Below are 21,464 nucleotides of genomic sequence, written 5' to 3'. Positions count from 1 at the left end.
CATGAAACTAGACAAAGAATTACAAAAATTGCCATGTTGTCCACATTATTGTACCATTTAAAATCCAGACTGACCTCTTCACCACAGAATAAGCTCTTTTGATTTTAAATGACATTTTGATTATTTGAACAAATACTTGTGCTATTTCAGGTCTTCATTCTAAATATGCAAAATAAACCAGAAAAAGAGCAAGGAAGTAAATGCTAGTTGCTTGCTTTTTCACTGTGGGAAGCTCTTAAGCAGACTCTTCCTTCTACTGTAGAGGCCTAATGCAATTGCTTGATTTTGCACACATTTTTTTGATTTCCCTTTTTATAATCAATTCACTTGTAAAATCTCTGCACATCATCATCCATTAAAGATACATGTGAAAATAGATGATAATAGTATACTTAAGCTAAATTGTGAGTTTGGAGCTGAAAGCCAGTTCCAGTGCTGCAAAATTGTGAAGGTAGACCTTTATGCCCACCTGTAGTTTGCTCCTGAAAAAGAAAACTTGCAGCTGTGGAGGGAGAATGAGAAGGCCACTTCCTTTTGATTTTTATTGTCAAGTCAGCCAATCGAAATACAAATGAAATGAAGTTTGCCACTCTAAACTCAGAAGTATTGGCATTGACCCATACCTCTCAAGACCGTATGTTCTAATATCACACTTGCAGGTTGCATGTGAGGCACTGAAACTACAGCAGTATTTCAGGTATTTTTCTGAATGTGAGCTTGTAAATAAAGGAGATATATAGCAGAACATAGTAAGGAAATTTGCTTTAAAAATTAATAACAACCTACTAGTATCATCAGATTAGTAATAAATAATGCAGAAAGAGCTAATATGCCATTGAGCATGTAACTGATGAAACAAGCATTTTGGAGCTCTAAACCTCAGTAGTATCAGAGAATGGTGACTGACAAGAAACAAAGTGAAGAATAGAGGAAACTAGGCAAGCCTGTTACCTTATATTTTTTAGGTAGATGGAAGCTGTAGTGTGTGTTTTGAGTTGACATACGTATCTGTATGGAATCCTAAATCACAGCAGTCAGTAAAACTTTCTTGAATTTTTCAGGAAATCTTACTAAAGAGAGAGAAGTTTGGATAGATGGGTGGAGTTGTACCTTATTAACTGTGCTGTTTACAGTAAAGTGTTTGCTATTAAGCGGGGAGAAACTGGGTAGAGGCAATCCAGAAGCAGAGCACAGTCAAGACATTTGCTTACATATACCATTGTGCATACAGTGTGTGGGGATAAAAGATGGAGGCAGTCCTTAACCCTGATAACTCTCCCTTTTCACCCCACTTCTTAACTTCAGTTTATTGTTAATTGATGATCAGAAGTTGGATTCCTGTATTACTTGTCAGTAATCTGGCAATCTCGTTCCTGTTCCTTGTCTGATTGTGATACTGGATGCAGCACAATCCCTTAGATTTCTTCTTTAGCATCCCCACCATATCACAGGCCATAAGATAGCAAGATGCTTCTTGTTGCATTGAGTCAGTCATCTGCACATGTGTCTGTGGCTCTTACCCTCAGTGCCTCATGCACACTTCCCATGACATTCCTGATGCACCCTGTGGAGTTAAATTCACAAATTCTGTTTAACATTCACGCTACACCCACACCATGTATCTCCACCACCTAATCCTTCTCCAGCTAATGTCCTCTTTTCTGGACATTTCTGCTAAGGGTTCTTGAGGATAGGAAGTTTGGGGAGAGATGGCAAAACCCATTGAAGAATAAAGGGATTATATTATTGACCTTGACCTGCTTCCTTTACCGTAATCCACAGAAAGCAGCAACACCACAGTGGCCTCTAGTGGGTTGTGCAGTCTCTTGTATTCCTCATACAGTAAGTCTTGGGCAGGCTTGTTAAGCTGGGTTTCTGAAGAGGAAGTTGTGCTAGGGCAGGAAAGGGGTGGTGGCTGTCAGGGACATATTGTTGTACACCCTTGCAGGCTGTGTGCTGCCTGGGGCCTGCCAGTTGGAAAGTACTAGCTTAACGGGTGGAACGAAGTTAGTGTCTGAAGTGTGTTTGTGAATAGTGTTGTGGGAAATAGAATAGGCAGAAAGAGTTCAGTGTTTGGTTAATATGGATATCCCTGTTAATCATCTGGAAAAGCATTTAAACAGTAGCTAGTGAAATGGAGTAACTTGAAATGTGTATAAACATCACAGAGCAGAGAGGGATTGGAAATTCTTGTTTTGGATGGCAAAATGATAATCAGCTTAGAAAACGTGGCCCTAAATTAAATGCAAGTTTGTAATGCCTCTATATATGGTAGTGAAGAAGACACAAGACTTAATTTTTCAGGGGACAGCTCTGAGGCGAGGGACTTTCTAATTACTGTTATAGAGAATCTGGGCTTTATGGAACGGTTCATTTTGGAGTACTTTGTCATTGTAAAGATGTAGACAAAATGGAAGGAGTTCATCAGTTAACAGTTGACATCATCAAGGTCTGGTGTCTGAGGAGGACTGTTGAGGACAGATAGATGAATTTAAGCATGTGGTATGCAGCTAAATCCCAATTATGGAGGAGTGGAAAGGGAGAGGAACATAAGTGTATAAATATTTGAATGATGTAAATGCCAAACAGAGATTTTCTCTTGTACACAGTGGTACAAACAGAAAAGATGGAGAAGAAATGAAAACTCTGTGCTATATATCCGAGGAACTTTGCCAATGAAAAGAAATGCAAAAGCACTGATTTCTGGAAGGAATAAAGGAAGCCTTGTCTCTGGAGAGAGTGACCAGGCTGGACAGGAAGCCTTCGGAAAGAAATCTTGTCCTTATTTTAGTTAGGATAGGGCCTTTTTGATTGTAACTTCCATGAATCATGGAGTCATTGGAGAACTCATAAAACATTTTGTGTTTGGATAGGGTGACAGAAACCATCAGTGTGGTTCTGTAATGCTGCCATTTGAGTTAGTTACAACGTATTTCTTATTTGAAAGACTGTTCCTTTTTGTGTCTTACAACTTTCAGCAATAACTTTACCTTAATATGTTTGCTGCAGGTGGGTGGGAGGCAGTCTTTGGGTTACAACTTCTGTTATATTTGATTTAACTTTTAACTACCTGTGTAGCTATCAGTGGGTTACTGAAAGAAAGCTTACTTTCTTATCAGCTTTTTATCTCTTAGTAAGCACATCAGTCAATTTGGAGGGCTTGCTTTTTCTGGTTTTTTTTTTTTTTTTTTTAAAGTCATGGCTAAAAGTAATGTTTTCTAGACTAAAACCACTACCAGCCATTCCTGCAATAAAATAGGTTAGTATACAAGGAGTTGTAATACTCTCAAGAATTTCAGGAACGCTCTCTACAGACTTTCTTTTTAAATTTGCAAATTACAGACAACTCCAGAACAGGAATTTTGATCATATTTGTTTTGCACAATTAGCTGAGATAGGTATGTCCCCAACTTTAGTTAAATAAATAAATAAATTGATGTGAATTTCCAAGTGATCAAAAAATGAAAACCACTGGCAGAAAACAATTAAAGGCAGGTCTTGCATGGTGTGTTGATAGCTACCATCATTCCAATGCCACTTCAGTAAAATTCTTAGCAAAGTATACTTTGGTACATAGGTTTCATCATAGATAAAGAATGTGCATTTTCAGAAGAAAAAGAGATGATGTAAGATTTCTTTTATAGTGATTTAAATATAAATTCTGAAGATTTTTTTCTGTAATTGTTTCTGAATATGGCATATATAAACATGAAGTTAAAAACTTCCGAATGAAGTCATATTGAAGCTCCCAAAAGTTAAAATCAGCTTGGTATTTCCTTGAAGCTTAGCTTTTAATATAAAAGTAAATCCTTGCTTTTTCTAATCCAGTGTGATCTAATTGCAGTTGATGAGTAAAGAGTCTCCAGTCTCTGTTGGAAATGATGCTTACGTTGACCTTGATCGGCAGGTATCTAAGACTAGATGTTTCTTTTCCTTCAATTATAGCACATCAGTGGCCAGTCATTTTGCTTTATTAAGTCTGTCTTTTTTCCTTTAATCATGAAGGGATTTTGTGGGAAATTCAAATAAGGATTGGAAAACTAAATTTCAGTATTTCAAGTCCTTTTGCTTTATAAATTGCGTTTACCTATTTTGTGTATTTAAAGGAGAGAAAAACTCAGTTTGGAAAACAAGTTTAGCTGTATGACATAGTATAGCAAAACTGCAGACTGATGCAAATCTTTGGGTATTGAGAAAGAAGGATAAAAAAATGTGTAGTATTTGAATAAAACTTTTTTTGCCAGTTCCTACTTCCAAGTATGTTTAAAAAAAAACCGCATAGATATGGCTTAAAAATCCTTAAAGCAGTTCTGGGAACTGTTACAATATATAAGAGAAGTTTTCAAAGAGAATCCTCCCGTCTGATACATATAAAGAATATGCAGAACCAATTGTTTTTTTACTAGCTTAGCCTCATGCTAACACTGTCCTACTTCCTCTGTTTTTTCCTAATTGAGAAGTATAGTACAGTGGTGTTCCCATGTTTTTTCTGCAGAAGTGTGTAAATTCTGGCAGATGGACTTAATTTTTGTATGTCAACAGGTCCTTGAGAAATAAACTTGAAAAAAAAAGATATGATAATGTTGTTTGAGAAAGCCCATCTAAAATTCATCGTATATAATAATATGTATCTCTGTATACATAATATGCATGCACCTGTTTTATCAGGCCAATTTTCTTGCAGCTATGTTTTTTATGTTATCTTAACTGCATTCATATGCAAACTTGCAAGATACATATCTTTGAACATAAAGCCTTTGAAGGGAAGTATCTGAACATTTCCCACTTCTTATAAGATTTAGTGCCTTTTTCAGAAAGGTAGGCTTCTCCCTCACCATGTTAGTTGTATTCCTGTTGCGCAGTAAGAGTAGCTTCCAGTTACTAGGGAGATTTTACCCTGATTGTCCATTCCCTGTATTCCACCTTCCAGTCCTTTCTGTATTTGAAAAGTAGATTGAAAACTGAAATTATGCACTCTTTGCATCCCTAAAGAAAAGTGGTATTGACAATTTTTTCAGCTTACAGAGTTGATGAGTTCTTCAGACCCAAGTTCTTCAGGATTTTTTGACTCAATTCATAGAATAGATGTGATAATTCTAATGTATTTTTCATATTACTTTTAGGTATATTTTACTGTCACACAACTAAACAGTAATCATATCTACTTCTTTGTTTCTTCATAAGAGTGTAATTGCCTCAGTTTTCCAAACATTTAATATATTACCTAAATGTAAAAATAATTTTACACTCATGTAGTTCAGAATATTTTTAGACACTTCACAGAGAGTGATGAAACTATAAATGTTTGTTGTTTATGGTAGCTGAAGAAAACTACAGAAGAATTAAATGAAGCACTAGCAACAAAAGAAGAAATTGCCCAGAGATGTCATGAGTTAGATATGCAGGTAGGTTTGCTATGTTGTACATGTTAATTTTGAAGTGGGAAAGAGATATGTTATTTTTAGGCAGCTGAAAACAAGAAGTATAGTGTGGAAACATAATTTTTAAAAGGGAGATGAAAATTGCACAGTAATTATTTTGCTTTACTTGTGCTAGCAGAGTGAATTTCATTGTTTTCTTATGTTGATGCAATGTTGCAAGTATTAAAATGATTCATACTAACAAAACTTTTTTCATTCAGGTAGGAAGGGGTTGAGCGGTGTGGTTCAACTCTTGCATTAGAGAACTAATAGAGGTTATACTGCTCGAAGAGTTCCAGTTAAGAGTTAAATCCTGATCAGAAGTTACTGTAATCTGTCAGCTGTGTATGGATTTAGACTAAGCCTTGTCGTAAATCAAGCATACCTCATCCGGAAGACATGAGGAGTGTAAAGCCGGAGCCCTGAAAGGCGTTGCCATTGCAAACCTTTTTTGGAGTTTAATTCAGGCTTTTGCCAAGTAGTCCAGTAACTGTTAGAACTAATGAAGCTGATTTGTATGTCATGGTTGAATCTGGTGTATTTGATGATTCAGGCTCTTACTGAACCATTTCCTTCTGTTGAGATGTTCACATTCCCTCTCTTCCCCTTCTCCTCCTCCATGTTAATTCTATACTATTTAATAATATATGAACCCATGATTCAGCTGTTGTTTGACTTGCAGCACTTTGGGTTCTTTGCCCTACGGCCTGTTTTCGCAACATGGGCAGAAACCGAGTCATCTTTGGGACTGTGTTCCTGTTTCAGGTCTGCTTGCAGTTGGCCACTGGATTAAAAAAAAAATCCAGGAAAGGCACACCCATCCCTTGGATATCCAGACTTGGGCATTCGGTGTGATTGATAGGCATTGTTTCTTTTGGAAATGAGTTTTAAAAGCTTTACTGTGGAGGGCTAGTTTTATTTGTTTGTTGGGAAAGTACGTAGACTTTATTATAATGAAGTTATCTCCTGTGATAACTAAGACTTTTTCTTTAGATGCTTGTGCAAGATACAGTAAGAATAGTTACATTTTCTGTGTGGTAAATCTGCCCCTAATGTTACAATATCTTGGTTACATCATTTAGCAATTGAATTCTTATTAATGTTACAGTATATTCTTGTGAAACGTGATCATTGAAGCCTGTGTGTTTCTGTTTGTGGGTTGTGTTGATACTTTATTATGCACACAAAAAAAAATTGCTCTCTATAGCTGGCTAGCTCAGTTATTCCAGTTTATGCTTTTATTACAACAGGTTGCAGCCCTCCAAGAGGAGAAAAGCAGCTTGCTCGCCGAGAACCAGATTTTGATGGAACGTTTAAATCAGTCTGATTCCATTGAAGATCCCAACAGCCCTGCGGGTCGTAGGCACTTGCAGCTGCAGACACAACTAGAACAACTCCAAGAGGAAACGTTCAGGTATAAAAGCTACACTTGGTTAGATTGTTTGTTTGTAGCTGGCAACAGACATGACATATACTTCTGGTTCTGCTGGCAATTATGATTTAGTATAATGGGTGGTATAGCCACAGTAGTAAGGTTTTTACAGTGATGTACGTGTTATGATTTACCCCTTTACAAGCTCCAGCATACAAAAATGCGTAATTTCTTAATGCTGAAATGCTGTATACATGTCACTCTCTACTCTGAACTTATTTTGAATTGTTTGTGTGCAATCATTTCACCCATATTTTTCAAAATCGGTGAGAATGAAAAGTAGCATGCTTTCCTCTATGTAAATTATTCTGATTGTATTTTTAAGGTGTAGTAATTCCTAGCTGAAAGTTTGCTATGGGCAGTACTACAGGTGGTATTATTATAGAGCAAAGTGTGTCCTCTGAGTTTGAAAACAAATTGTTTCATATCTGAAAGATGGAGATTATCCGCATGTGAGCTCTGCTCTTCATTTGCATTTCCTCAACACATGGAAATACAGTTCCTCTTTCAATATCCTTCCTGGTCCTTTTGATTGTTGCTTTCAGGCGATGTAAGCCTATTCTGCTGAAGAAAGGTCCACTTCACCATCATCTTTTAATTCTTATTGCTGTGTTTTTCCTATCCTTTGTGAGTGAAACTATGGTATTCCTTTACACTGCCAGTTTTTCTTCTCTTTCTGTCCTCTTCCGGTTGCTGTTTTCTAATTCTTATGTCAGCTGCCATGTAACTTTCCTTTTTTGCCTGTTTTGCCATTTTTCCACTTCCTCTTGCTAAGCCTCTTTCCTGCATGTTCAGGCACACCCTCTTCCTTCACTTTCTTGAAAAATGTTCAGTGTTTCTCTTTCACAGCAGCTAGTGGCTGGTTTTCTTCTTTCTATACATCTACCATGTGAAGGAATGATGTAATGATGTCTCTCTAATGTCCCCTTTTATTTCTTCTTACTCATCTCCATGCTCTGGAATGGTTCCTACCTGAGTCTATTATCAATTGCTGTTTGAATAGGTTTTCTCCCCATATGCAATATCTGTACTGCCTGTTACTCTAGTTTCAGGTTCTGAAGGTCTTTCTAAACTCTTTTCATGTGTGAGACTCATCTCCCAATCTCCTTTGCCTCCTTCCCCTGCCTTCATAGCATGTGGTTTCTGATGGCAATTTGTATGTATTCCTTCTCTAGCTCTACCTGACCAAGCAGGACATATGTACAGCTTAACTGGTGCCCAGCGTGGTACAACAGTTTTTCTCCCAGTCTTGGCTTTTTGCCTTTGACAGTTTGTGTCTTTCACGATCCAAATCTTTGTTGTATATGCTTTAGATGACCTACTGACTATGTCTTGTCTCCATTCTTGTAGATTCTTTTTAGACTGCTTGAATTAATGGATAGAATACTTGTTCGTTGTTTTTTTTTTTCCCATGCCCATACCTCCTTTTCTGGATTGTTTTTATTTTAATTTCAGATCAGAATCACAATAGGACTTCATGTGCCAGGTTGTGTCCTTTTCCATTTGTTCAAAATGCTTTGACAAAGTTTCTCTTAGTTATTCCCTTTGTTCACTGCCAGGTTAATGCAGCTTTGCCTGTGTATGCTGCGTGTAAGTAGTTCACTTCAGAAACTTTGGTCTGAGTTCTTTACATGCTAACTAGATAACTAAATGTATGACTTGGTTCTTCACAGGTACTGGTACAGGTTCTTTATAAGTAAATAAATAAAGCCACCTTGGTGAGAGCTCTAGAGCATTTAGAACATCTGACAATCAGGTCAATATTGTTGAAGGTGTATAGGAGTTGCACTGCTGAACAAAATCTTAGGATAAAGATGTCATGTTCAAACTCTCAATGCCCCAAGATGAAAAAAGGGGGAAAATTCTGCTTGAGCTTCTATTGTGAAAAATTGCTATGACAGAAGAAACTCAGGATTTGTCATTCTGACAACATACATTACATTGTGATCTTTCAAATAGAAAGACTGATATCAAATTGGGAACGTCAAAAAAGTCAATCTGTTTCTTTGTTTTTGAATAAGGACATTGGGCTGCTGTTCTCCTTCACTGCACCAGAAGGCCGTTTCATGTGTTTTTAGACAGTATGATGAGGAGGAAAGGTGACTGTGGCTGAAGCTGAGAAGTTATTTTCTGTTTTACTTTATTTCTGCAGATTAGAAGCTGCCAAAGATGACTATCGAATACGTTGTGAAGAACTAGAAAAGGAAATTGCTGAATTGAGACAACAAACAGAAGAGCTTACTACATTGGCAGAGGAGGCTCAGTCTTTGAAGGATGAGATAGATGTACTCAGGTAAACTCTGTTCCATTAACCCTTTTTTAACTATTAAATTTTAACCCATATAATTTGTGTACTTAGTCTTCATTAGCTTTTGTTTAAATAATTTTAATATTAAATATAAACACTTTCTCAATGCCAAGGTTCTTTTGGATCCTCCAGTTAAATACACAGACCACCATACAATTTTGCTTAAATAAATTAGTTGTTTATTATGTACCTAATCAATAACTATTAGTAAACCTAGCAATCCTACACTGTCTTATGGTCATAACAAGTCACTCACTGGTCTCTTGAGTATTCTCTACTCATCTTCATCATGGCTTGGGCATGTGTTCTCATCAGGGAACTAGACCCTTTCCTTTCCTGGGTTTGCATTATTCGGACTTTGGGTGGCGCTTTTGGTTCATCATATAATGCTAATGTGAACAGCAACTGTTACAGCTCTCTTTGCCTTTTGGATTTTAGCACCCAAAGTTGTCATGATTTGCTGATGCTAGAGATTTATAGGGTGGGGCAGCCCCTTTTACTATGGAACATAATCCTTCAGTGGTGGCATCTTGCTGCCGTGGGTTATTCAGAACAGTTATCCACTACCCACCTGTATCACTCTTCCTAGCCAGTCTAGCAAGGTTTATTTTAATACTGCCTTTTCTAATTCACCATCAGCTTTCTACCAAAGCTGTTTGTCATTACCTCCTCTGTCATTAATATAAGGAATGAGCCCATCAGGCTGCACAATTCCCTAAACTGTTTGTATGGGCAGCATGGTTTCAAAGAGTAATTCTTTGCCCCAGAAAGAATCATAGAATCATAGAATCATTAAGGTTGGAAAAGACCTCTAAGATCATCGAGTCCAACCGTCAACCTAACACCACCATGCCCACTAAACCATGTCCCTAAGCGCCTCATCTACATGTCTTTTAAATACTTCAGAGATGGTGACTGAACCACTTCCCTGGGCAGCCTGTTCCAAGGCCTGACCACTCTTTCAGTAAAGAAATTTTTCCTAATGTCCAGTCTAAAGCTCCCTTGGCGCAACTTGAGGCCATTTCCTCTCGTCCTATCGCTTGCTACTTGGGAGAAGAGACCAACCCCCACCTCGCTACAACCTCCTTTCAGGTAGTTGTAGAGCGCGATGAGGTCTCCCCTCAGCCTCCTCTTCTCCAGGCTAAACAGCCCCAGTTCCCTCAGCCGCTCCTCATAAGACTTGTGCTCGCTCCAGCACCTCAATGTCCTTCTTGTAGTGCGGGGCCCAAAACTGAATGCAGTATTCGAGGTGCGGCCTCACCAGTGATGAGTACAGGGGCACGATCACCTCCTTACTCCTGCTGGCCACACTATTTCTGGGCTCTGCATTTCATTGGGGATTAAGGAGATTTGGCTTGCCTCAATGTCCCATAAATTGACCATCAATTCAATGGGGGATTCTCCAGATTTCATAGGAAATTGAGTTGGTAAATCGGCTGGTTCTAAAATGAAACTGGGACAGTAACAGTAGCGGAGGTGTGGCTGGTTGGGGGTGAGGGCTGTTGCTGTCCTGGCAGTGCACCAGGTGGATTGAAAAAACTCTGGAATGTTATGAACAGAGCCTGGTGTTTCATTTTTTGAGAATGAATCAGGCTCCAAAGCTGTTGTGGTACATCTGTGTCACGAAGTATATGCTGCTCAGGAGATAAATCTTTATGATTTTATTCCTGACTGTCATTAAAAGAAATTGAAGGGCAGAAAATTTTGTTCTTTAATAAAGACTGAGGATTGATTTAGCATTGAAAGGAAATGGGTGGGATTGAAGGTTTAACTATCATTTTAAGATTGGAAGCAGATAAGGTGGCTGTGTTAGGAAGAGTGATCGTGTTTAAAAGTACCTCCATCAGCAGCTCTTTGAGTTGACAAATAGTTATGGGAGGGAAGCAGACAATTTAAAAGTGAAAGCATTAGTAATAGGAGAATATGATTGCTTTCTTGTTCTCCCCATGATGTCTCAGAATGTCTTCTGCATCAAGGCAAAATACTGAGGAAGCTTCAGGACATTTCATTTTGTTAGTTTTCAGAGTACAAATTTGATACAAATCTGTCCCTCCAGGCATTCTTCTGATAAAGTAGCCAAGTTAGAAAGCCAGGTAGAGTCATACAAAAAGAAATTGGAAGACCTGGGTGATTTGCGACGGCAAGTGAAACTCTTAGAAGAGAAGAATACAATGTACATGCAAAATACTGTGAGCCTGGAAGAAGAACTAAGGAAGGCCAACGCAGCACGCAGTCAGCTGGAAACGTACAAGAGACAGGTGAGAACAGACATCATCAGTGCAACAGTTCTCTGTACTGTTCAACACTTTCTCTTTGTAAAGTGGCTAATATCTCAAAGGAAGAGAGAAATTATGAACAAACAGCTCCTTGTGTTTGGAAGACTTCCGTGTTTTGTAGGTACTACCTTTGTCCTCCTTTCCTGCAATTCGTACTGTTATTTCAAGTTTGCCACTAGTTTGCCAATAAGCAGTATTTCTTACTTTTAAAAAAATCAAGAGATGTGAAGTTTTTTTCTCAAATTATTCCTAATTCATATTCAGTAGCGGGGCTTGAATTAGAGCCTCTTCTTTCAAAAAAAATATTCTCTTTTCACTTAACAAATTTCCAGCAGTGAGGAACGCACCACAGCTGAGGTAAGTTATTCCAGTGGTTAAGTAACATCTGTTTTTTTAAGGTTCTAGTTTGTCTGATACGTCTGAATTTGTCCAGTTATGAATTGAGAAGGACGCGTATCATCCCTATTGTTTATATGCACCCAGCAGAGTACAAAATGTGTCACCAGCCCACTCTCTGGAGTGAAAGGCATCTGTTTATCCTCCTGCTTATCAAAGTGCCATGTGATCCTGTTTCTGTAAAGGTGGAAGATGTGCTTAATCTTCTCTCTCCTTCTACACTACATTGACATGACATCATTCTGGGATTCTTGTTACAGGGCCAGACAGAGTGTGGTTTGTTAAAGTAGTAGTGCCTGCTCATAAGCTCTAATGGTCATGGCACAGGGGTCCCTGTATGTCAGTTTACAGCAAAATAAAAATACAGAAACAACCACTAACAACATTGCAAGCCCGGGAGCAATGTGTGTCCCTAAGACTTGATAGCTTTTTCCCTGCACCTGGCCATCTTGGTTATTAAGACAACTAGCTTTGGCCTCTATGGGCTACTTGTAAATACAGTCCAAATGATTCCACCAGGAAAAAAAAAAAAACTTGGACAAGAAAAATCCTGAAATAACAGGCAATCAAAGGGGAAGGTAAATGTAGAAAGCAATGGCCTTTCACACATGAGTAGCATCATGTTTACTGGCAACAAATATTTCACTCCATTGAACAGGTGAGCATGTGATACGGTTGTGTAACTTCAACATCTGCATCTGATCATTCTTATTTCACCAACAATAAGGATTTTGGAATGGGCAGTTCCATCATTTGTGCTGCAAAAGTACTCCTCCTTTTCTTCATCATTCCCTGTGTTTTATCAGTAGGATTTCATGTCTGAGGAGCTGTTGATTTGTACAAAACTGTTCCACTGGCTGAGACTGGAATAAATCTCAGACACATGACAGATGTGAGTTTTCTTCACCTAACCGCAGTGCGTCAAAACGAACACATAGTGTGTTTGCCTTCAGTGTCTGTAAGGCTGGGCTCCTTTTGAGACCTGTCAGTGAATCTTGTGCTGTCACAAAATTAATTTCTGGGAATCCTAAATTGTGCTATAAGAATTATGCCAGGTATAAGAATTCTGATGTTATGTCACTGCTGAGCACTAGTGTGCCCCTGTAGTGGAATGTGTCTTGTCTGGTGTGTGAAGGATCCAACCCCACTCATGATGAAGCCATCAGAGGAGTTATTTCTTTTGCTTAGAAGCTCTGTGCTGTGCAGATGAAAGTGCTTGGTTCAAACTCCTATAGTGATCTGCAAGGAAATCGCATCTTCACCCCACTCAGCAGTTTCTGTGAGATGAGGTTAGTGGTGGTGTATTTTGCTGGGAGATGTAATAGCATTTATTTATTTAAGAGTTTTTGTTCACTTTTCTGAAAGCAAGCACAAGCATTTTCTAAGAAACTTTTTATTGCAGCATGAAGAATTGAAATGTGAAGATTCCAGGATTATTTTTTGTAATTTTAATTCAGCCCCTTTGTGCATGTGCATTCTGATATATTTTTAACAGTATGTCTTGCTTTTCTTTGCTACAAGATTCCTGCTTTACTCATTCCACACATCAGATAATGCTCAGTAAATTGTGATGGCAGTTCATTTTTTTTTAGTCTTCTGCATTATCATGTAGTTGTATATCTTTCTATACACTCCCAAGTCCTGATTCAAGACAATTTATTTCCTGCTGTTTTTTTCTACATACCATCGCCATAGCATGAGTGATTACGAACATTAATGCATTTGTGTCCATTTGAGAGGAAAATATACCTATTTTGCAAGTGAGGGCACAATCACAGGTGAAGGCCTGCATTTTTTTTTTTTTTTAATACTTGCAGTTATTCTGATAGCCCCAGTGATGGATATTACATCTGAGAAATGAAATATTTTCATATCTAACATTTTGAGATTTTTTTTTTATCTAATAATCTCAGAAATGGCGGGCCTGTGCTTTTTTTGCAGCCTTTAATTTAAGTCTTCTCTAAGACTTAAGACCATGCAGATTTTTAGGCCTGATACTTACTTTGCTATAGCTATACCCATTGAAAATAAAGGGTAATTAGAACCACTAGGCAGTCTTAATGGAGGTATGGCTACTGCTTTGCTTCACAATTTAAGTTAATCACTTTCTCTGTAATCTAAAAGCCATGAAAAACCCTTCTTATGAATTGCTTCGGAAGAAACTGTAAGTCTTTAGCTGAGTCTTCATTCAGCTTTTATGTTTGCAGGACAGTCTTTATTCAGCTTACTTGCTTCCATGCTCTCTGCATTATGAGCATTACTAATGTTCTGAGAATGAGCCTTTGCTTGTAAAGGCTGAGCATTTTGAAAAGGCAAGACTTACTGGTTTGCCTCCCGTTCACTGATCGTTTCTGCTTTCAGATTTCTGCTCATTTAATTTTAAAAGCTCTTTACTGATCTGTTGAAAGTATACACGCAACTTCGTTAGCAATGTTTCCTTCTGAAGTAAAGAAAACTGTTTATAAGCCTGTGGCTGAATCTTTATGTTAGTGTATTAAAAATAATTAGGAAAAAGTCAGGTTGGGAGTTATGACTGCATAAACTGGTGGCTGAATTCTGAGTGAGACTTGTGAAATAGAGTTAACAAAAGGTGTAGATAATTTGCTTTCTTCAGAGTTTTTCTTTTTCCTAGGCTTCTCAGAGTGAAGGAGGATTTTTCTACTTTTCCTAAGCTCTTTGATCCATAGAACTATATAGCTTTTTTCTGTAAACCATGCTTGGGCTTAAATTCTTGTTTTCAGATGTACTGAAAATACTTCACAGTTTTTGCTTCTTTTGCTTGTGCTGAGACCTAATATATGAATGCTGTTGGTTTTGCTGAAACACAGAACAACTGATGAAAGCAGTTTTTAGTATGTTCTATAAGTAACTATTTCACTTATTTACAACATGACTCATGATGCATGGTAATTGGCTACTTTGTCTTGTGTATTTTGTTTTAATATTAATATTTGCAGACAAATTATTGATTCTTGTTCTCACAGGCAGTTGAACTACAAAACAGGTTATCTGAAGAATCCAAGAAAGCTGATAAATTAGATTATGAATGCAAACGACTGAAAGAAAAAGTAGACAGCCTCCAAAAAGAAAAAGATGTAAGTGCCAAGGTGTTTTTTTTTTTGGTAGTAGTGATAGCAACTTCGTGTCCTTTGTAACACAGAGATATGATAATTGTAGTTAGCCATTTACAGCAAGCTTTTTAAATTAGGAAGTCTTTTTTCACTTAAAATTTTCTAATGTTTGTGTACAAGACCCTTTTTAAACCTAAGAACTGTACAGCATGGAATAAAGTGACTGTACAAAAACATATGCAACCCATTTTTAGGAGGAGAAGCCTTCATATTTGGGATCTGAAGTTGTTTCTTGACCATTTACCATGAGAAGGTTAATAAACCTTAATGAATAGAAAAAACTCTAGGGCTTTTGAGAAGATTAATAAATGAGAAGGTTAATAAACACCCAGGGTAATTGTAATGTATTCTGAAAAATGATCTACAGTAGGGTTTCTGCAGTATCATCCTAGAACTAAACTCCTGTTGCATTTTTTCTAAAGCATTCTTTGAGGTACTATCAGCATGCTTCTCTTTGTGGAGTCATGACTACTGGAACAAGAAGCTTAGGAGTCGTGTAGAGGGACATGTCCTTTGTGGCAATCTCGCCTTTTATAACAAGGACAGCTCCTTGTTGATCTATCTTGTTCTGCCAAGATGGAACACACAGGATGGATACCAATCTATTCCCTTCCTCTCTGCCATTTGCTAGTGATTCTGCGATTAATTGCTCTGTCCTCTCTTGCCAAGACTGATCCTTCAGATTTCTCTTGCACACTGTTGTTTCTCACCAGTTTATTTTGGCTTGTTTCTTAGGAATGTATACTCAGGTGCCTCAAACTACCTCAAACCAAGGCCAGCACTTTGAGTTAGCAATTTCTTAGGCTTGTTTTAAGTATAAGTCCATCTATCCATCAGTCAGAATCTCTATAGTCTTTTCCCTCAATAGTCGTATTTCCTGTGCAATTCTTTCCAAAATTTCCAGCCCCTGCACTTGAATAGCATTTGAACTGAAAGTTTTCAGTTATTTTCTGTTTATAAGTCTTTGATTTCCATATTTTATTGAATTTTCAAACTACTGTGGACACTTGTCCTTGATATCACTTCCGTCTGTCCTTCAGTTCAGATTGGAATGCCCATAGTAACTGTATTCATACTGTGCTTTGGCTTTCTTTCCTGCTCTTTATTTAAAGTTTGTTTTTCCAGTTTTGTTATGTTTGACAATGGCAAGGTTGTGTCTGTGGCTTACCCATTGCTTGGCGGACCATTTCATCTTGCACGAAGGATCTGAATTGCAGGCCATTGTCATACAGTGTTCTGTTTTACCCACTGGCAAATAGCTTTTTTTGGGGCAGATGTTATTTTTCAATACATTCTTTTGAATGGATATGCACCTGTGAGAAGTAGATTACAGCTGAAGCCTCTCAGCATTTGAATTAGTGATTCACTACCTGTGTTACCTTCTGTCCCTGTCATCACATACTTAACCGGTAAGGTTGCCCACCACAGGTCACAAGCTACGTAGTGGTATCTTGTCAGTTATATGTTGGAAAGAGTTACTGAAATTGATTTTGTCCTTGTCTTTATGTTCTGGCGAAGTGTGGTGGCGTTTGACATCTTCAGCTATGTAGCTTGGAATTTTATCTCTGTGGTGTATTGTATGATAAGCACTAAGATAATTTGATGAGTTGACTTTGTCTGCAGTGTACAAATGAAGCCCTAGAGCTTTTTTTACTCATTAAAATATTCTGGCATTTGATTAATCAACTTGGTGTTTTCTGACTGATGGTAGCAGACTGCAGAATCCTTGCTTTCAGCAGCTGAATTTGAACACTCCTCTGTGTAGCTCTTCTTCTGTAGTATTTATGGTAAAAACAGTTGTGGGGTTTGTGAAATGACTTTCAGTGCTAACAGAATGTACACTTCATTCAGATTGTTCTGACAGTTGCACCAGAGTTCATTCACCTTGCGGGATTCAGAAATACACTAGAAGCCTCTGTCAGACCTCACCAAAATGTTCTTGGCCAAAGTAATTCCAAGTGTCCTGGATCCATTTGGGCTGAAATATAAAATATATGTGAATCAAACTGTTAATAGGATGAAATGCCAAGGACCTCTCAGCCGACACAACTCCATACCTACACAGAGCTGAGGTCTGTCCTGGACCTTTTAGTAATACTGGACATGTTTCATTTTGGAGCAAACTACAGCTTGGATCTTTACGTAGTTACCATTTTCTCTTTTCATTTTTGAATCTTGGCAAAGTTCTTGACAAAAACTTGATGCTACCGGTAGATTCTCGTTTTTTGCCAAAAGGGGACTTGTGGCAAATAGGGAGAGTATTTGCCTGATGCTACTGAAGAGCCTATCTGTCTAGATCCCAAGGCGGTCCAGTCCTGCCCGTCAGTTCTTTTTGGATTGAATCTCAAGCAACTAGTTTTCTTCAACAGCTAAGATGCTGGTGAATGGCAAGGGCAGTTGACACACAGGAGAAAGGGGATATGGAAATGCTGCTCACACTTTCACTGTTGAAAGACAAACAAAATGAAGTTAATGCAGTTTGTTTGTTATGTTGACTGTGTACTCACCTGCTTTTTATTTCACTCCTGGCTAAACCTTGGTTTCTTGGTGAGGGAAAAGTCTACAGTCTCTTAATTCACTTCCCTTTCCCTTGGAATCAGCCCTGATGAGGGGAAAAGGAAGATGGCTGAGTGGCCCCAGTGGATGCTGTTTACTATGTGGCACCAGAACTTTGTGTCACTAATATCTTGATTTTGTAAGCTTATACCCTGATATTTTTACCTCCACAAGTGTAATACAGAACAGCAACCCTTCTCAAAAAAAACACTGTTCATGTGGAATATATAATATTTATGTTTATTCTGTTATGAAATAGACTGAGATACCTTAATCTGAAAACCATCTCTAGAGTTGCATTAAATTCTTTTTAAAGTGTTGAAGGCTGTGCCTTTTGGTGACTTGTGTACTGTTAAAGATGGATTTGTAGTGCCAAGACTGATATTCATTCTCTTTCCAATTATTCAGAGATTAAGAACAGAAAGGGATTCTTTGAAAGAAACTATTGAAGAACTTAGATGTGTACAAGCTCAGGAGGGTCAACTCACCACGACAGGTAAAGGCCAAATAAGGAGATTAAATGCATCCTTTCTAAAGTTTACAGGACTTCTCTGAAGAGTATTGAATGTGCTTTTGTTTAGCACAGAATAAATTTAAGCTCCTCTAAGATCAGCAGTGAAAAGCTGCTTCAGCTATTCATAACTTTGTAAGCATTTGAAAACTTCAAATATTATTTCAGTCAATCAGAAAATTTAGTCTCCTCCCCAGTGTGATATTTTTATAATGTATTTCTGATTTTTGTGTAGTTACATGATTTTCTTTAGACAGATACTGTTTTCTCATGTGTGTGTGATGTTTCATGAGTTGCAGTTTATTTCTATGTGTACTGTTGCACAGCTTTGTAGTTCTTAGATAAGATAATGAGCAGAAAATACACCACAAAATTACTTCATTAGAATGGGTGAAGACAGAAATAATGATTATTCTCCAAATGAAATTGTGCTTGTCCGTCTGTCTTGCTGTAGCCTGACTTTGTGTCATTTTCCATTGTCTAGCATTACTGTAAAACTGCAAACTTCTAGAACAATGTTTACTTCTGGTATTTTAAAGAAAGTTACTGGTCTGCTTGCTAAATTTTTTATCTTTCCTAACCCAGGATTGATGCCTCTGGGAAGACAAGAACCTTCAGACAGTTTAGCAGCAGAAATTGTTACTCCCGAAATAAAGTAAGCTAATGTGCGCTTTGTTTTACTAACCTTTACAATATACCCACAGATGGTTAGTTAGTTTTCAGGGTTAGAAAGTTTCTACAATTAATGTTTGCTTTTTTTCTCTCCTTTTGGATTTCTGCATAACAGGAGCTGTTATGCTTAAGACAAAATTCAGTTGACCTCTCTTGATTTTGTACTGTGCTCCAAAAAGAAGGGAAAACAAAAAAAACCTTTATCCTCACATTGTGTTGCTGAGACTTCATATAACTGCAGCTTATATGTGCATTAACAGACAAAAATGTTTGTAACAAGAGTGTATTGTTGTACCAGGAAAAAAATGACTAAAATTATGAAAGGAAGAGTAGATTATAAATTTTGCATCATGGCAAATGCTTACAATCTATTAAAAGGAAGAGCAGCAGAGGCAGAGCTGAAAATCATTGTATCTTAAGATGTTGCAGGCTGTGTTTAGCCTTGCCAGTATGCTAAAAGTTTTTAAGACAGTCACATCTCAGAAATTTGTTAGCTCTTCAGGAATTCTTTTTTTTAATCTCTACCAATACTGATACAGTATTTTAACAGTTGGAAAGCTCAATATGGGCCAAAACATAGTGTTCAGTAGTAAAACAATATCCTTCTAGAAAGCTAATAATAGAAAAGATTTGGTTTTCTTCCAGCTGTGCTGCTGCACCTTACTACAAGAGCAATTCTTTCTAGTTTTGTGCAGGAACAACAAAAGAGAAGAATAATGTTTTGAGGCAGTGTTAGTGAAGTATGGAGTTACTGCATAAACCTTCCACATGCTGACATGAGGGAGGACAGGACCCTAAATGCCATAAATATCCAAGCATAGCCTGTGGTTTCACTGACTCTTCCTGAAGATGAATTCTGGATGTTATGCAAGCATGCACCTATGAAGACTGTTTGCAGCTGCTAACTTGGCCTCCGTGCCTACTTGATAGAGGTGGACAGCGGCAGTCGCTGCTGTAGGACTGGAACTTCCTTACCTGGAGGTCTGGTGTTGTGGTTTAACCTGGCTGGGAGCCAAACATCACACAGCTGCTCGCTCACTGCCCCCTGCCCCCAATGGGATGGGGGAGAGAATTGGGAAAAAAAAGTAAAATTTGTGGATTGAGATAAAGACAGTTTAATAGAACAGAAAAGGAAGGGATAATAATAATAATAATAATAATGATGGTGATGATGGTGATGATGATGGTGATGGTAGAATACACAAAATGAGTGATGCACAATGCAATTGCTCACCACCCGCTGATCGATGCCCAGCCTGTACCAACCCCCAGTTTATGTACTGAGCATGATGTCATATGGTATGGAATACCCCGTTGGTCAGTTGGGTTAGCTGTCCTGGCTCCCTCCCAGCTTCTTGTGCACCTGGCAGAGCATGGGAAGCTGAAAAGTCCATGACTAGTGTAAACATTACTTAGCAACAACTAAAACATCAGTGTGTTATCAACATTCTTCTCATACTAAATCCAAAACACAGCACTACACCAGTTGATAGGAAGAAAATTAACTCTATCCCAGCTGAAATCGGGACATCTGGGTTGCTGCCTCAGGCAGCCCACCCATAGGAGTAGCTACTACTGCTCTCTTGTTCCCTCCATGGTGACAGATCATGGGTCTGTGCTCAAGCACCTTTCTCCATCTCATAGAGAAGACCTGCAGACCAAATGGGAGAGTTTCATGAGGCAGATTCAGTCTGTGGCCTGTCAGTTCCACCTGAGGAAATCAGCAAGTTAAGTGACATGAGGAGTTAACAGGGTTCATTGAAAGAGCTTTGAACTAGTTTTGAAGGGGGAAAGGGGTAAAACCAGGCTCACTAGAGGTAAGCCTGGGGGCGGCACGCCAATGTTTGAGGGATGGTGTGCTAGCAAGGTCCTTCAGTCTGCTCCATGATCAGCACATTTGAAATGTCCCTGTACTAATGCGCGCAGCACCTTAGCCATCTCAGTGGAGGTAGGGGATGGAGATGCATGTGGCAGCAAAGATGTAATTCATGTAGGAATTAGAGCTTCTCCCCAAAAAAAGGTGGCAGGATCAATAGCTCAACTGAAGTGCATCTACACCAATACATGCAGCGTGTGGAACAAACAGGAGGAGCTGGAAGCCATTGTGCAGCTGGAAAACTACGATATAGTTGCAATCACAGAAACATGGTCGGATGACTCACGCCAACTGGAGTGCTGCAATGGATGCCTATAAACTCTTCAGAAGGGATAGGCAAGGAAGGAGAGGCAGTGGGGTAGCCATGTATGTTAGAGAGTATTTTGACTGTCTAGAGCTTGACAATGGTGATGAAAGGGTCGAGTGTTTATGGGAAAGAATCAAAGGAAAGGCCAACAAGGCAGATATCATGGTGGGAGTCTGCTGTAGACCACCCAACCAGGATAAAGAGGCAGATGAAGTATTCTGTAAGCAACTGGGAGAAGTCTCAAGATTGCTAGCACTTGTTCTCGTGGGGGACTTCAACTTACCAGGTGTCTGCTGGAAGTACAATACGGCAGAGAGGAAACAGTCTAGGAGGTTCATGGAGTGTGGAAAAAAACTTCCTGACACAGCTGGTGAGTGAGCCAACTAGGGAAGGCACCCCGCTGGACCTGTTGTTTGTGAATAGAGAAGGACTTGTGGGTGATGTGACAGTTGAAGGCTGTCTTGGGCACAGCAGTCACAAAATGATAGAGTTTTCGATTGTTGGAGAAGTAAGGAAGGGTATTAGCAAAACTGCTACCTTGGACTTTCAGGGGCCGACTTTGGCCTGTTTAGGGGCCTG

The 21,464-nt window shown here is 38.6% G+C and overlaps 1 protein-coding gene across 1 annotated transcript; it reads left to right on the top strand.

Moving 5' to 3' along the window:
* Nucleotides 1-3,844: 3,844 nt before the first annotated feature.
* On the top strand, nucleotides 3,845-18,689 carry LOC104077981 (protein Hook homolog 3-like; the record flags this gene model as incomplete). Its single annotated transcript, XM_009579413.1, has 8 exons — nucleotides 3,845-3,907; nucleotides 5,322-5,405; nucleotides 6,671-6,834; nucleotides 9,005-9,145; nucleotides 11,217-11,418; nucleotides 14,817-14,927; nucleotides 17,928-18,015; nucleotides 18,616-18,689. Coding segments are annotated over 8 exons (927 nt in total), but the record flags the coding sequence as incomplete, so codon positions are not given.
* Between the last annotated feature and the right edge of the window lie 2,775 nt (nucleotides 18,690-21,464).

Source organism: Fulmarus glacialis, unplaced genomic scaffold, assembly GCF_000690835.1.
Source record: "Fulmarus glacialis isolate BGI_N327 unplaced genomic scaffold, ASM69083v1 scaffold30956, whole genome shotgun sequence".
NCBI lineage: Eukaryota > Metazoa > Chordata > Aves > Procellariiformes > Procellariidae > Fulmarus > Fulmarus glacialis.
The sequence above is the reverse complement of the archived record's forward strand: the minus strand, read 5'-3'. Positions and strand labels throughout refer to the sequence as shown.